The sequence below is a fragment of the Rhinoderma darwinii genome, chromosome 4, assembly GCF_050947455.1.
Source record: "Rhinoderma darwinii isolate aRhiDar2 chromosome 4, aRhiDar2.hap1, whole genome shotgun sequence".
NCBI lineage: Eukaryota > Metazoa > Chordata > Amphibia > Anura > Rhinodermatidae > Rhinoderma > Rhinoderma darwinii.
The window spans coordinates 298,885,583-298,901,364 of NC_134690.1; the positions used below are offsets into that span (position 1 = coordinate 298,885,583).

Consider the following 15,782-nt stretch of genomic DNA (forward strand, 5'->3'; position numbering starts at 1 on the left):
GATTCTCAACTATCTCAAAGGAAGGTCAGTTTTATAGCTCCTCTAAACAGCAAAACTGTTTACAGCGGTGCTAACATAATTGCACAAGGGTTTTCAAGTATTTTCTAATCATCCATTAGCCTTCTAACACTGTTAGCAAACACAATGTACCATTAGAACACTGGAGTGATGGCTGCTGGAAATGGGCCTCTATACACCTATGTAGATATTGCATTAAAAACCAGACGTTTGCAGCTAGAATAGTCATTTAGCACATTAACAATGTATAGAGTGTATTTCTGATTAATTTAATGTTATCTTCATTGAAAAAAATAAGGAAATTTCTAAGTGACTCTAATCTTTTGAACGGTAGTGTACCTCTAACTTTGTCATTTGTGCCAATGTGCATCATGACTGTTGGGTCTAGTCCAGCCCCTCCCAATAATCTGCCAACCCGACACGCGATATGTGGAACTAAGACCCCCGGAAGATAACACACCGTTCGGCATTACCAGTCTTTGTGACAGATTGCCCTATCAGTTTGCCTAATATTTGAATCCCTCCACTACCAGCACATGTCTGGCCTACCATGAACTACTATTCTCCTCCTTTCTGGAGAAAACATTTCCTGGTTGCTAGAGAAAGTGTTCTGCTGCAGATGTTCCCTTTATTCGCCAACTTGGCAAAATTATTTGGGTGTTCCATATCAGGACTAGTCTTGCAGACATTCTTCCCTCTACCCTGCCTGATAACTATTATCCACTGAGGTGCATCATCGGCCTATACCTCCATGCTACTATCCCACCTTCTTGCTCAGCGAGCAGAAAACTGCTCTCCATGTTATCAATTGCCCCTAGCGTAGAATCTGGGCTGCTAGATGGCCAATTCTCACACAACCTACATAGCATTATGGTCCCTGAAACAGCTGTTCAAGGAAAGCTTAAAGGGAACCTGTCGCCAACATTTTAGCTATCAACCCAGAAATACCTTGTGAAAGTGGGTCCTATAAATATGTTCTAAGTAAGCTCTGTACCTTTAGTATTCCATTTTTCTGCAAATGAGCAGAAAAGAGTCAAATCTTCACTCGAAAAAGAGTCCGATATTCATTCCTCCGGCGTTTCAGAGTTGACTCCGCCTCCTTCTTTTTGATTGACAGCTTCTCTCACTCCAATGCACATGAAATCCCGCGCTTGCGCATTGAGACACTAAAGCAGCAGAAGCCGGGAAGGGTAGTGAAGCACGCATGCGCGATATTTGTAACGAGATTTCGGCATTTAGGGCTGGACAGGCGGCGGTGGTGGGCGGGGTTAAGATCCTTCGTCATAGAGTAAAAAGAAATTACCATAGAAGGAGTGAAAAGCTTAAACAACAATATTTAGGGCAAGAGGGGGACTTCAGGAGAGAAGAGCACAGAAACGAACTTTGGATAGCTGTGGCCATTGAGGGGTCAGGCGATTTAAGGCCTTATTTAATCACATGCGTCGCACGGACCTATGTTAGTCAATGGGGCTGTTCAGACAGTCCATGATTTTCACGCAGCGTATGTCCGCTGCGTAAAACTCGCGACATGTCCTATACTTCCGTGTGTCGCGCGTGATTCGCACAACAGTAGATAAAGAAATTAAGGAAAAAATAAAAGCACTTCCTTCATTGCTTTTTCTAAACATCAAAACCGCGTGTCTTAAGGATGGCATAAGCGTGAAAATCACGAAGCCACGCACCATTCACTGGTGATACACGGAACTGCAACGCGCGCAAAACGCACACGCTCGTGTGAATCCGGCCTTAGCAGGTAAGATGTTGATGACAGGATCCCTTTAAATAGCACCGGATGTACACTGGCACCAATGGAGTTTATTTTGTCTAATGGGGATATAGAATTAATATCCCTCATAACAAGTACAACCTGGGAACAAATAAATAAATAAATAAATAAATACATACATACAACTAAACACCACAAATAGCAATTCCTTTTAGGCCCTGCTCACACAGAGTTTTTTTGCAGGTAGAAAATTCTACCTCAAAATTCCATCCGGAATTTTGAAGCAGATTTTTATCTGCCTGCACGCCATTTTCGCTGCGTTTTTCGCCCGTGGCCATTGAGCACAGTGTGCAAAAACGCAGCGAAATATGCTTTCTCTGCCTCCCATTGATGTCAATGTATGGTCAAAGACATAAACGCCCGAAAATAGGGCATGTCGCTGTTTTTTCCGCTCGCGGGAAAAAACCGCCTCCGCCTCCCATTGAAATCAATTGGAGGCATTTTCGGAAGTTTTTTGGCACGTTTCCCGACGCGGTTTCCGTGTAAAAAAACTCTGTGTGAACAGGGCCTTAAATTGACCATCTAAAGTCACTGAATCTTAAGTCACACTCAAGACACTGCATACTTCAGACCAATGCACACAGTCAAGCACGCACAATCGCTTTAGTTGCTTGTTTTAATTGTGTTTTTGACACTTAGCTGCTTCTTAGATCCTTTTAAAATGAATTACAACAAAACTGGTGGACGCCTGTATATCGCTATTAAGAATACCTGTTTTTCAGCAGACTTGTTAGGCTTTCTGAATTCAGTTGTTGCATTAAAGCCTCTCTCAGTGGTGGGAGCATGGATAATACTACAAAAAAAGAAGAAATAAAAGGCTAGAAATGTTTGTTTAACAGCCAATAAACCAGCACACAGGAGAAATCCATATCATTGCAAACATATGACAATACTTTCACTGAAAATTTTGTATTCATTAGGTGGTATTGAATAATAATAAAAGAACAGTGTAAAGTTTTGAACCTCTGGTATTTTGATCTTTCATGAGCTTCCTTCTACAAGACTGTAGTGAGAAGCTGCCAAATCGAGCATTAAAGAGGCTCTGTCACCACATTATAAGTGCCCTATCTTGTACATAATGTGATCGGCGCTGTAATGAAGATTACAGCAGTTTTTTATTTAGAAAAACGATCAATTTTGACCAAGTTATGACATATTTTAAATTTATGCTAATGACTTTCTTAATAGACAACTGGGCGTGTTTTTACTTTTTGACCAAGCGAACGTTGTGAAGAGAAGTGTATGACGCTGACCAATCAGCGTCATACACTTCTCTCCATTCATTCAGCACATAGTGATCTTGCTAGATCATGATGTGCAGTCACATACTCACACATTAACGTTACTGAAGAGTCTTGAGAGTTAATAGACATTGCTTCCAGGCAGGACGCGATGTCTATTCACAATCCTGACACTTCTGTAACGTTTGTCTGGGACTTACAGGACAGCAAGTGTAATCTCGCGAGATCACGCTGTCAATTTCCCTCAGTTCCCCAACCAGAACTGTCCTGGTAAAACTATTGTACTTTAACCAGTTAGTGACAGCCCATAGGTGTTTTTATGGCAGCCACTAACAGGCTTTATTCAGAGGAAGTAGCCTTTTTACGGCGCTGCATCGGAATGAATAAACACCCCCGGGAGCAGTTAAATCTCCCTGCTCACAGCTACCGGAGGGCTGATAGCAGACCTGCTCGAGCAGCCGGGATCAATATCAGTATCGACACCGCTCGTCTAACACCTCAGATGCGGCACTCAATAGAGCGCCGTATCTGAGTGGTTTTAGAGGGATGGGGATTCCTCTCCCACTCCACCGGCACCCCGTGATGCGATCACAGGTTGCCAGCAGCGTCTATGGCAGCCGGGGGCCTAACAAAGGCCCCCAGGTCTGCCTCTAGTGGATGTCTGTTAGGCCATGCCAAGGGCATGGCCCAACAGATGCCTGTCAGTGTTACAATGACATGCAGTAATACACTGCAATACAGAAGTATTGCAGTGCATTACAAAAGTGATCAGATGATCGTACAGTAAAGTCCCCTAGTGGGACTAATAAAAAAATTTAATAAAGTTCATGATAAATAAATAAAAATCCCAAGAAAACAAAATGAAACACACTTTTTCCCCTTAGAAAATGCATTTTCTAAAGGGAAAAAAGTGTGTTTAATTTTGTTTTCTTGGGATTTTTATAAAATAAAAAAAAGTTAAAAAAGTACACATCTAGTATCACCGCTTCCGTAACGACCCCACCTATAAAGCTATTACATTATTTACCCCGCATGGTGAACGCTGTAAAAAATAAAATAAAAAACAAATGCCAGAATTGCTGTTTTCCGTCCATTCTTGCTTCAAAAAAATTTGACAAGTGATCAAAAAGTCGCATGTACTCCAAAATGGTACCAATAAAAACGACAAGTCGTCCCGCAAAACAAAGCCCTAATACAGCTGCATTGGCAGAAAATCAAAAAGTTATGGCTCATAAAACATTGCGACACAAAAACAAGTAAATTTGAAAAAAAAAAAAAAAAGTGTTTTTACTGTGCAAAACATAAGAAAACTATATACATTTGGTATCGCCGCAATCGTAACGACCCGCTGAATAAAGTTAGGTTACTCATACCACACCATAAACAGCGTAAATTTAGGATGCAAAAATAAGGACGTTATAGCTCTTTGAATGCGACAATAGAAAAACGTAAAAAATTGTTTGGTCATTAATGTCTAAAATAGGCTGGTCATTAAGAGGTTAAAGACAAAAGACTTAATTCTACGAAAAAGAATGTGACCTGAAAGATATAGCTGTAGAGGGGAATATAGTGTCTTTTTTCCCTTGAGATCTTAGCAGGTATCTAGGAAAATAAAGAGCTTTGAATCAGGATGTAAAACAAAGACTGCACACTTTGCAAATACCCTAGGGAATGCTATATCTACCACTTGGAGAAATGCATTTCTACAGGCCATGAGGTGCCTAGATCAAAATGAAATTAGGGACAAGAAGATTAGGAACGCAAAAGATATCCACTTTGAGGGCAATTATCTCATCTATCAACCCCAAGTTGAATTGCCTTGGACTTCGAAGACATAGATATGGCAAGATATAGCAGGGATGATCTCTGTTTTCTACAAAAATCTATGGTATCAGCTCACAGAAAAATTTCCATTTCAACTGAGGGGTAAACGGGAAGGTAATATAGGTGCCATAGAACCTTAACAATGAGCGGATATTTTACAAATGCTTTTTTAACTCTTACCTTAGCACACCGCTTATTACATTTATATTTGTTACATAGAGTACAGAGTACACAGAGTTTTCTATAAAAATAGACATACAGGAATCTCCATTGTGTCACAGATGCAAGACACAACAAGCTGATCTGCTATATATGCTTTGGCCATGGCCAAAACTACAGCGATAACGGCGGGAGTTGGTGGGGGTCTCATTTACTCTACATATTAAGTGTTTGCAGAACTTACCCATTGGTTTGTGTAATTGGATATGTAGACAACCTATCAGTAAATTATAATGAAAAATTAGCAGTGGCAAGTATACTCTATATGGCTAGAAAACGAACAGCACCACATTGAATATTCCAAGGGTCAGTTCACACGTTGCGTAAATACTGCAGATTTTCTCCAACGGAATTAGTTGCGGAAAATCCGCAGCAAATACAGTAGCAGCAAAGTGGATGAGATAAAACAAATGTCATCCACACGCTTTGTAAATAGTGAGCGGACAAAACGCTCAGAAATTGACCTGCGGAGCAGAGTTTTATTCCGCAGCATGTCAATTGTATTTACGTGAATGCTGCATATCTGTTGGAGGATATCCCCATTGAATTCAACGGGGATGTAAATCCCACATCAAATAGCAGTTGTTCCATTTTTGCGGTGGGTTTGCAGCGAGCCCGCCGCAAAAACGAAACTCAGAAAACAAAAAATATATTAATCTTACTGTACCTAGGAGTCTGTTTTTCATCCTCCAGGGATGACGCTTCATCCCATGTGACCGCCGCTGCAGCCAATCACAGGCTGTAGCGGCTGTCACATGGATGAAACATCAACCTCATGAGCCGGCCTGGATGACATAAGACGGCCGGCCTCTGGGATGACGCTTCGTCCCATGTGACCGCCACTGCAGCGGTCTTCTGGGATGAGACGTCATCCCAGGAGGCTGGCCTGCTAGCACGCTGGTTAAGTGCTGCAATTTTTTGCAGCGGACATTCTGGCCGGAAAACTGCACCACAGTTTGGTGCGCTTTTCCGCTTGGAATTCCCTGTGGCACAGAGGGTGGATACGCTGCATGCTATTACGCAGCGTATACGTCCCGTGTGAACTCAGCCTTAGGGAGCTTATTACCAAAGTCATCTGGTTAATCTCTTTTGAAAAAAGATTATTTATTTAACTTTGTTACAAAATACTAAATAAAATAATAAAATGCTGTTATGGTTAGGCATGCCTAAAAATGTGGCAATCACACAAGTTGTTGTGACATTAGAAAACTAATATGTTGCAACATGCTTATTTTCTCAGAGAGTGCTTGCATGTTTGCCTTATTACAAAAATTTGGTTATGCCTTTAGTTTTCTACACCTAAGCTCTGACAGTTCAGAATTGTATTATAGACCTTGTGTGGCTCCAAAAATTAATCACCACCAATATTCACTTTCTAAACGCAAGGATTTTCCATCCACATTATGCCACCGTCATAATGCAGAGTGGGCTATGATCTGATGACCATGACATGCACAGTCACAATAATAAAGTTATCTACTTCAATAGGATGGCAGCAATGGACAACTTTACAGCTTGGATGCCTTTCTATAATTTTTCAATTCTATGCATAACCCAACGAGCCGATTTCCAAATGAGCTAGTTACCTGTTTGTCGCTCATCCCTTTAGGTGTCAGTTACTACTCTATGGAGTGCCTGTTTGTTCTACTCTTGTAACTCTGTGTAACGCCACCGGGTCTCGTACCTTCTCCGCCTTAAAAATAGTCCATGCACAAACAGGGATTGGTAGATTAATTTTTGAATTGCGCGTGCGCTGGCCCGTTAAGAGGCGTCTGGAGAGCGCACACTAGGAAACATGTGTCCGCGAGCAGGGGAAGACAGATGCTGGCAGCCTGGATGGGAATTAGGGCCAGGCCGCCAACGTCTGCCATCTTCCCTGCAGGTCTCCTAGCTCTGGCCACTTCTTAAAAGGCCTGCGCACGTGCAATTCAAGAATTCACCTACCAATCCCTGTTTGTTCCTGGACTATTTAAGAAGGGCTGGCCTTAGGATAGATGGTGCCCCGTGCAAAATGATCTTTCGGCACCCCACCCCCCATCATGAAAAAAAAATGCCCCATAAAAAAATTATAATGCCCCTTTAGTGCCTACTGTATAATAATAATAATATAATATATTAATACCCCTTCAAGGACACAGTATTTTGTCCTCTAAATGTGCCCACAGTATTATGCCCGCTGTAGTACCCCTACACACTATAATGTCCGCTTAGTGGCCCCCACACAGTATAGTGCCCCCTGTAGATTTTGCCATACAGCCTCCCTGTAGACAGTGCCATAATCCCCCATCTCCTCCTTGTAGATCTTGCCATAGAGCCCGCCCCCACCTCTCCTTGTAGATAGTGCCATACAGTGCCCCACCTCCCCCTTGTAGACAGTGCCCCCAAACAAAAACAAAAATTTTAGTCACCTAGGCCCCGTTCCCACGACGGGATCCTGTAGCCTAGTACAGAGTTCCCCAACCTTTTCGGACTCGAGGCAGCACTGGAAAAATAAAATTTCCTCAGGGCACCCCTACCAAAAAAATTTCGGGAAAGACAGAAAACGGCTAAAGCGTTGTTTGACCTTTTCTTTTTGTATTTTTTCTTAAGCTGTTGAAGCTAATGCAAAAGATGCAGGCAAAAAAGCGCTGCAGGTATTTTCTGCCTCCTATTATATTCAATTGCAGGCCAGAGGCGGAAACCACTTGAAGACCATCAGCCCACCACTCACTGTAAAATGACCATCAGCCCGCCACTGACAGATTCCCCCTGTAGGTAGCGCCACACAGCCCCCTTGTGGAAAGCCCCCATAGCCACCTTGTAGATAGCCCCTATGCCTGGTGTCGCCGCTAGCAGCCGCTATGGCTGATACAGCGGTAGCAACAGTCACTAAGTGAAGAAGCGCCCGGGCGGAAGAGCGACTGCTGAGTCGCCGGGCCCAGGTGCTTCTGAAACAAGCAGGGGAAGGGAGCCAGATCAGCTCCCCCTTCCACCTGCTGGAGTGATGCGCCCTGTGCGAAGGCACAGGTCGCACACCCCAAAGGCCGACCCTGTATTTAAGGTACCTGTATTTAAGGTACCTCAACAAATCACCCTGGTGCATGAGCAACATTCGAGAAACCTAGTGGTTTCTGTTTGTATCTGATTCCAGTCTGTTATTGCTATCCGCCATCATCCTGTCACCAGCTATCCGCCATCAGCCTGTCACCAGCTATCCGCTACAAGCCTACATCCAAGGTACCATCTACCAGTGCCTGTGCCCTCGTATCCTGGTCCGCTGGTCCAGCTGCTACTCTCACTGGGACCACCTCAAGAGGTAGTGACCTGGTAGCATCCCAGCAGTGAATTCCAGATCCCTGTAAGGGGGTTAAAGGGTGAAAACCGGGGAGGCTACACAAATAACACCCTTAGAGGTGGCCCCAAGCCAAACCAGTGAAGAAGCCCAGTGGTCGTGTAACAGTTTTCTCAGGCCATAGACCCCACTGACCACCCGAAACCTACGGTACAGGCGCTCTATAATGCCATCAACAATCTCAGCAATCGTCAAGATCTAAAGATGCAGTTTATTAATTATCTGGCTGCACTGCAAAGGGTTCATCCACCTTCAGCATCTCTTTTCCCAGATGGCTGCGACTTCCGCAACTCCATCACCTACTCTCACAGGGATTCAACTTCCGCTTCCACCTCATTACGATGGGGACCCCAAAGCTTGCGGCAGATTAATCAACCAGTTCCAGATCCATTTTTGGCTGCATGTCCAGGTCTCTCGCCTTTCGGACCAAGCATTGGCCAATCCCATATGGGAGCATGAGGGACTAGAGACCTCGAGTTGTCAAGTTTTGCTAGAGACATTGAGGACTGTCTTTGAGGAGCCTGGTCGAACCTCATCGGATTTGCCTGCCATCCAGAATAACCGCCAAGGCAGTTCTATAGTGGGTCAATTCGCAGTTCAGTTCCGGAAACTTGCGTCAGAGTTGGCCTGGAATAACAAGGATCTGGTCGCAACCTTCTGGCCGAATAGGGGTGGAGAAAGCGGGCCGTGAATTACCTTCCCCTCTGAATGAACTCATCTCTCTGGTCACGAGAATTGACATCCGATTCAGTGAACGTACCCTGGTTCTTTCAGAGACCGCTGCTCTCCCAGGTTTCTGAAGAACCTATGCAGGTTAAGCGTGTCAAGCTCATGGATCAAGAACGCCAGCGAAGCGCTAAGGACAATCTCTGTATGTGTTGTGGTGAAAAAGGCCACTTTTTTCGCAACTGCCCGGTGACTTCAGGAATTCAAGAATTTGGTCTATCTACATACCGCACAGCAGTCAAATCCACACCAGGCCAGATGGGCACTCTTCTCTGCCCGGTTTGATTTTGTATTACACTTCTGTCTGGCCGAGAAGAATACCAAAGCAGACGACCTGTCTCGGTCATTTGACTTCACCGACCAAATTGAGGTTCCGCAACATATTATAGATTCTTCTCGAATCATCCCAGTGGCACCAGTCATACTGAAAGAAATACCTGCTGGTACAACCTTTGTTCCCTTGGCCAGAAGGAGGAGAGTGCAAACTTGGGGATATGACTCTCAACGGTCTGGTCACGCCGGAGTGCGTAAAACTTGGAAACACATGTCTTGTCAGTTCTTGTGGCGATCTCTTGTCAAGGATGTTCTGGACTATGTTGCCTCATGTTCCACCTGTGCTGAAAACAGAGTCTACAAAGACAAACCAGTGGTCCTCAACCTCTCCCAGTTCCCGATTCTCCGTGGCAACACATTGCGATGTAATTCATGACTGCTCTGCCTTTCTCAGTCAGCTGCAATACTAACTGGGTGGTGGTGCATCGCTTCTTCAAAATGGCACACTTTGTTCCCCTGCCTGGCCTTCCTTCTGCTTATCTTGCAAGCCTCTTTGTGCAACATATATTCCATCTGCATGTCCCTTTATACGGTTTCTGACCTCAGTGTACAATTCACCTCAAGATTTTGGGGAGATGTGTGGCCTACTGGATGGCAAGTTGGACTTCTACATGGTCTGGAGAATTTTCCATTGTGTGTCTACCCAATGTGGCAACTAGGTGAGTCTTATTCCTTGGCCTGATTCACCTATAAAGACCATTCCCGAGAACCTACAGTTTTTTCTCCATTCTTCGTTGTATACAGTCCGGATAACTCTTCCAGTGCCTGCTTCCTCTGAAGTTGCCGCTGCCAACAATAACAACTATAGGAATTTTTTTCAGGTCTGGCGACAAACCAAATCTGCTATTTTCAAGCGGTTTCTTGTATAAAAAGGTACACAGATAAGTAGGAGTCCTCCTCGATAGTATGCTACATAAAGTAAAGCTTTCTACAAAAAACATCTGCCATCGTTCAAATTTGCTCACTTCCTAAAGAAAGTTTATCCTGTGAACTGCAAACTCAGCTTGCCTCTTTCCCTCATGATTCCTAACTCATTCCATGTGCCGCTGCTCAAACTGTGGTGTTGAATAACTATTCAAGAACTTTGCTCTCAATGGGCTTGCTGCCGTTCTTCAACTCACGACGGCCGCGACCTCTGGCATCTTGCCAGCGTCTCCCTCCTCGGAGACGACAGCACACGTGGCGGTCCTGCTCTGTTCTGAACCCTAGGGTGCACGCTCTTGTTCCCAGCCTTAAAGGGCGAGTGTGCGCACATGTGAAATTTTCCCTCACCAATCCCCAGATCACCCTGGACTATAAAAAGGGCTCTGACCTTCCACTACTTGCCTGAGCAGTTTTGTTGTCTACCCATGTTCGTATTGCAAACAAATCCTAGTCGTTTCCTGCTTTCAGTGTTCCTGTATCCTGCTTCCTGTATCCTGTTGCTGTGTTCGTGTCTGAGCCTAAGCCTTTAGTTGGAGTCGATTGTGTTATCTGCCACGTCTGGAGTCATCTGCCACGTCTAGCTCCATCCCTGCCAAAGCCTCTGCTGCTGCGCCTCGTGTCTGTCTGGACTCTTACATATACTCTACTCTTACAGGTAGATTTGCATAGACTGTTTGGCCAGCTGACACTCCACTACGGCGGGGCAGCCTAGTAGGTCCACATACCCCAGTTTCGTGACAGTACGTTCAGGCCATGGAACCCGCTGGCCAACCTAAGATGGAGCTTAAGGTGTTGCCATCGGACATGCATGATCTGCGTGCACTCCAGGATTAACTCTTACAGGAAGTAAATTCAATCATCACCCGTTTGGATGATCCTCCTGCAGGCCCTCTGGATACTGCTGCCGTTCCATTACCTGTTACCCCTCCCACCTGCCCCAGATCTACAATTTTGCTTCCTCTACCACCTCACTATGACGTGGATCCTAGGTCCTGTAGAGGCTACATCAATGTACTATCCACTATAGACTACGTGCTTATCTTTTCCACCCGGATAAGGCCAAAGTAGCATTCATTATTTCCCTCCTCGTTGGCAAGGCCCTGGCGCGGGCAAACCCCATCTTGGAATGTGAGTGCCCGGAATTCTCAGATCGATCATTGTTCTAGAGACCTTTCGTACGGTGTTCGAGGAACCAGGTCGAACATCCTTTGCAGCTGCCGGCTGGCGGGTGAGCTGGTATGGAACAATGAGGCTTTAGTGGCGACTTTTTGGCAGGGACTGTCCACACACATCAAGGACGAACTAGCAGCTCGCGATCTTCCTCCCACCCTGGAGGCCCTTATCCTGTTGACAACCCGGGTCCACATGAGAATCCAGGAACAGAACGTGCTGAGGAGATTCGGCGGGAGAGACGATCCTATAGACTGACAGCTTCATTCCGGAGACCCCTGCTGCCTTCCCTTCTTGTTCCATCTGAAGAGCCAATGCAAGTGGAGAAAGTCAAATTGTACGAGCAGGAGAAACAGCGCAGAAGCTCTACAGGTCTGTGTCTGGATTGTGGCCTCAAAGGCCACTTTGTGCATCAAAATCCACAAAAGCCGGGAAAATCTAGCACCTAGAGTTGGTTGGAGAGACATCTATAAGTGGAACTACGTCAAATTTTCTCACAAATTATCCATTCTAGTAACCATTATTTCTGGAGAGCGATCACACACACCGGCTCTGCCTATCTGGATTCCGGAGCAGCTGCAAATTTTAGTCAGCAGGATCTAGTGAATTGTCTCCATCGGTTCACTGTTGCTCTGAATAGACCACTGACTGTTGCCTCTGCGAATGGACTACCATTGCCCTATCCTATTTTGTCCATCACTGAACCGCTGACACTACAAGTCGGAGTCCTCCACTCAGAACAGATTGCCTTTCTCAACTTGCCTAAAGCTATCAACCCTATTCTACTTTGGCTGCCTTAGCTTCGTCTACATGCTCCGGTTCCCGACAGGAGTATTAGGTGAGTGCTGCTGCCGAGATCCCAGCCGGTCAGCCCTGGAGGACCTCCGCAATAGATACTGTGTAAATTCTTTGAAAAAACGGGACCCCGTGAGGCACTGCTACTCAGGAAGGATACAGTGGTAGTAATAAATGATACTTTATTGTTGTAGGCTACGCGTTTCAATGCCGCACCGGCATCTTCCTCAGGCCACACACATTGCAGTCTGAACAACAGCCCTTTAAATACACCACGCGGGAGAAAAAACCGCCAATGTAAACAGGGTTAAAGTGCAAAGGTGACGTAATCACCGGGAAAAGTTCAAGCTTAACAGATACAAGGAAAACATCCAATCGTATATAATGCTAATTAAAACTAAAATAGACAGAGTGGAATTAAAAATGCGGTATGGGATCTTAACATAAAAAAAGGGGACAATTGCAGACGATCTATAAAACATTAATATCCATATCGATGAATTTAAACAGGAGTTAAAACCCAATGAAATATACAGAAGTTTTGTGATGTATCGTACTAGCAATATTTTGCGGTAATTCACCAATTCATTAGAACGAAAACGAATTAAAGAAAAATAAACTAAATGGGTGAAAATAATAAAAACTGCTATTGAACCCATATTACTGGGAACTCAACTGAACGTAGAAAACATATAAAATGATATATATTTTTGATAAAAACAATGAACAACCATTAAGTTGATCTAAATGTTATTTTTAATAGTTATCCATTGGGCTGAAATGCGGATAATTCAGTGGGAAATTCTGTCATAAAAGAGTATAGGTGTTGAGTAAAAATAATCTAGATAAAAGGGGGGGGGACTATTTCAGACGATCTCATGGAAATAATAATAATAATAATAATGAGATCGTCTGAAATAGTCCCCCCCCCTTTTATCTAGATTATTTTTACTCAACACCTATACTCTTTTATGATAGAATTTCCCACTGAATTATCCGCATTTCAGCCCAATGGATAACTATTAAAAATAACATTTAGATCAACTTAATGGTTGTTCATTGTTTTTATCAAAAATATATATCATTTTATATGTTTTCTACGTTCAGTTGAGTTCCCAGTAATATGGGTTCAATAGCAGTTTTTATTATTTTCACCCATTTAGTTTATTCGTTTTCGTTCTAATGAATTGGTGAATTACCGCAAAATATTGCTAGTACAATACATCACAAAACTTCTGTATATTTCATTGGGTTTTAACTCCTGTTTAAATTCATCGATATGGATATTAATGTTTTATAGATCGTCTGCAATTGTCCCCTTTTTTTATGTTAAGATCCCATACCGCATTTTTAATTCCACTCTGTCTATTTTAGTTTTAATTAGCATTATATACGATTGGATGTTTTCCTTGTATCTGTTAAGCTTGAACTTTTCCCGGTGATTACGTCACCTTTGCACTTTAACTCTGTTTACATTGGCGGTTTTTTCTCCCGCGTGGTGTATTTAAAGGGCTGTTGTTCAGACTGCAATGTGTGTGGCCTGAGGAAGATGCCGGTGCGGCATTGAAACGCGTAGCCTACAACAATAAAGTATCATTTATTACTACCACTGTATCCTTCCTGAGTAGCAGCGCCTCACGGGGTCCCGTTTTTTCAAAGAATTTACACAATGACTGTCATAAAGATCATGTATCGAGTCAACCCCCAAATCCCTCCAGGTAGCTAGATCAAGATCCTGGATCTGATCTTCTAAGAAGGATAGAGGAACGTGTTTTAGCGGGACCTGCGAATCTTGTATTGAAGTAGATGTGAATTGAATCCAAATATTGTTAGTTACTGTAATTGAAGTAAGGAACGTGGGTTTATTGGCTCGATGCCATAGGGTATTTATTAGAAGGGATTGTAGTGATGTGCAACCACTAGTGTGCGTCTCAATCTCCACCCATCGTTTGTCCTCCGGGTTTGTCCACCAAAAGGATATCTGGTCTAGAATGCAGGCCTTGTAATAGTCTTTAATGCTAGGCAGTCCAAGACCGCCAACCCTATGTTTAGTAAAGAGCTTAGCCGCTATACGAGGCCGTTTGTTGTTCCATACGAATTTTAAAAGAATGCTATGTGCTTTTGAAAAGAAGGACTGTGGAATATGGATCGGTAAGGACCTAAAGAGATAGAGCAGCTTGGGGAGGATCAACATTTTATACGCTGCCACCCTCCCGAACCAGGATATGATAGATTTAGAGTACTTGGTGATATCATCACGTATAACTGCCAACATAGGGGGAAAGTTGTTCTGGTAAGTCTGGCTGGAGGGGAAGGTCAGGTGGACTCCCAGGTAGGAGATTTCTCTGCTAAGCCAATCTAATACAAATGCCCTCTTTAACCTCAAGTGAAGACTCGGAGACACATGTATGGGTAGAATCTGGGATTTGTCCCTGTTCAATTTGTAGTATGATACTCGACTGTATTGGTCCAGGACCTCGAAAGTTGCATTAAGGGAGGTCAGGGGATTAGTACATACCAACATAACGTCATCTGAGAATAATGCTACTTTATATGTAGACCCCCCCACCCTAACCCCAGCTATATCAGAGGATTTGCAGAGCAGTTCTGCCAGGTGTTCGATGGACAGGATAAAAAATATCAGGGAGAGAGGGCAGCCCTGTCTAGTGCCATTTGTCATGTCGAATGTGTCCGACAAAGTATTGTTCACGTAAATTTTAGCTGCTGGGTTGGAGTATAGAGCCCGGATTACCGACTATATCGGGCCCACAAATCCAAATCTCGTTAAAACCGAGAAAGAATATTTCAAATTTACCCTATCAAACACCTTCTCCGCGTCCAGGGATAGGAATACAGCGGGGGAGAGGGACTTCTCTACTATCTGCAACAAGGATAGAAGTCTTCTGGTATTGTCTGGGGCCTGTCTACCTTGCACAAAGCCCGTTTGATCGTTTTTAACAAGTAGGGGAATTATGAACAATAGCCGATTGGCTAGTATTTTAGTATACATTTTCACATCGCCGTTTAGTAAGGAGATGGGTCTGTAGTTGGAGGTGGAATCGGTTGACTTCCCTGGTTTAGGTAACGTGACAACGAGAGCTGTCAACATCTCCTTAGGAAATGAGCCAGTTGATATTGCCAGGTTAAACATCGGTAGCATATGGTCTATCACGGTGGACTCAAAAGTTTTGTAGTAATCGTTGGAGAAGCCATCAGGGCCAGGGGCCTTGTGTAGGGGAAGGTTCTTTTTATTTTTCAGCAAAACAAACATATAAGAAAAAAAACAAATTAGTTTTAACATACATATCTAGTACACTTTTTTGTCTTATCCACTATTCAGCCAGTACAATAAGAGAGGAGAAAGAAGAAAAAATAAAAATAAAAAAAAAGGAAAAAGAAGAGAAAAGACAAGAGA

The 15,782-nt window shown here is 43.7% G+C and overlaps 1 protein-coding gene across 11 annotated transcripts in view; it reads right to left on the reverse strand.

The window, feature by feature from the left end:
* PEX3 (peroxisomal biogenesis factor 3) overlaps window positions 1-15,782 on the reverse strand; it is a 219,380-nt gene that overhangs the window by 106,452 nt on the left and 97,146 nt on the right. For all 11 annotated transcript variants that reach the window (XM_075862647.1, XM_075862645.1, XM_075862648.1 and 8 more), the window contains one exon: window positions 2,516-2,597. In XM_075862647.1, the coding sequence (XP_075718762.1) occupies window positions 2,516-2,597 (82 nt within the window). The remainder of the gene's footprint in view (window positions 1-2,515; window positions 2,598-15,782) is intronic.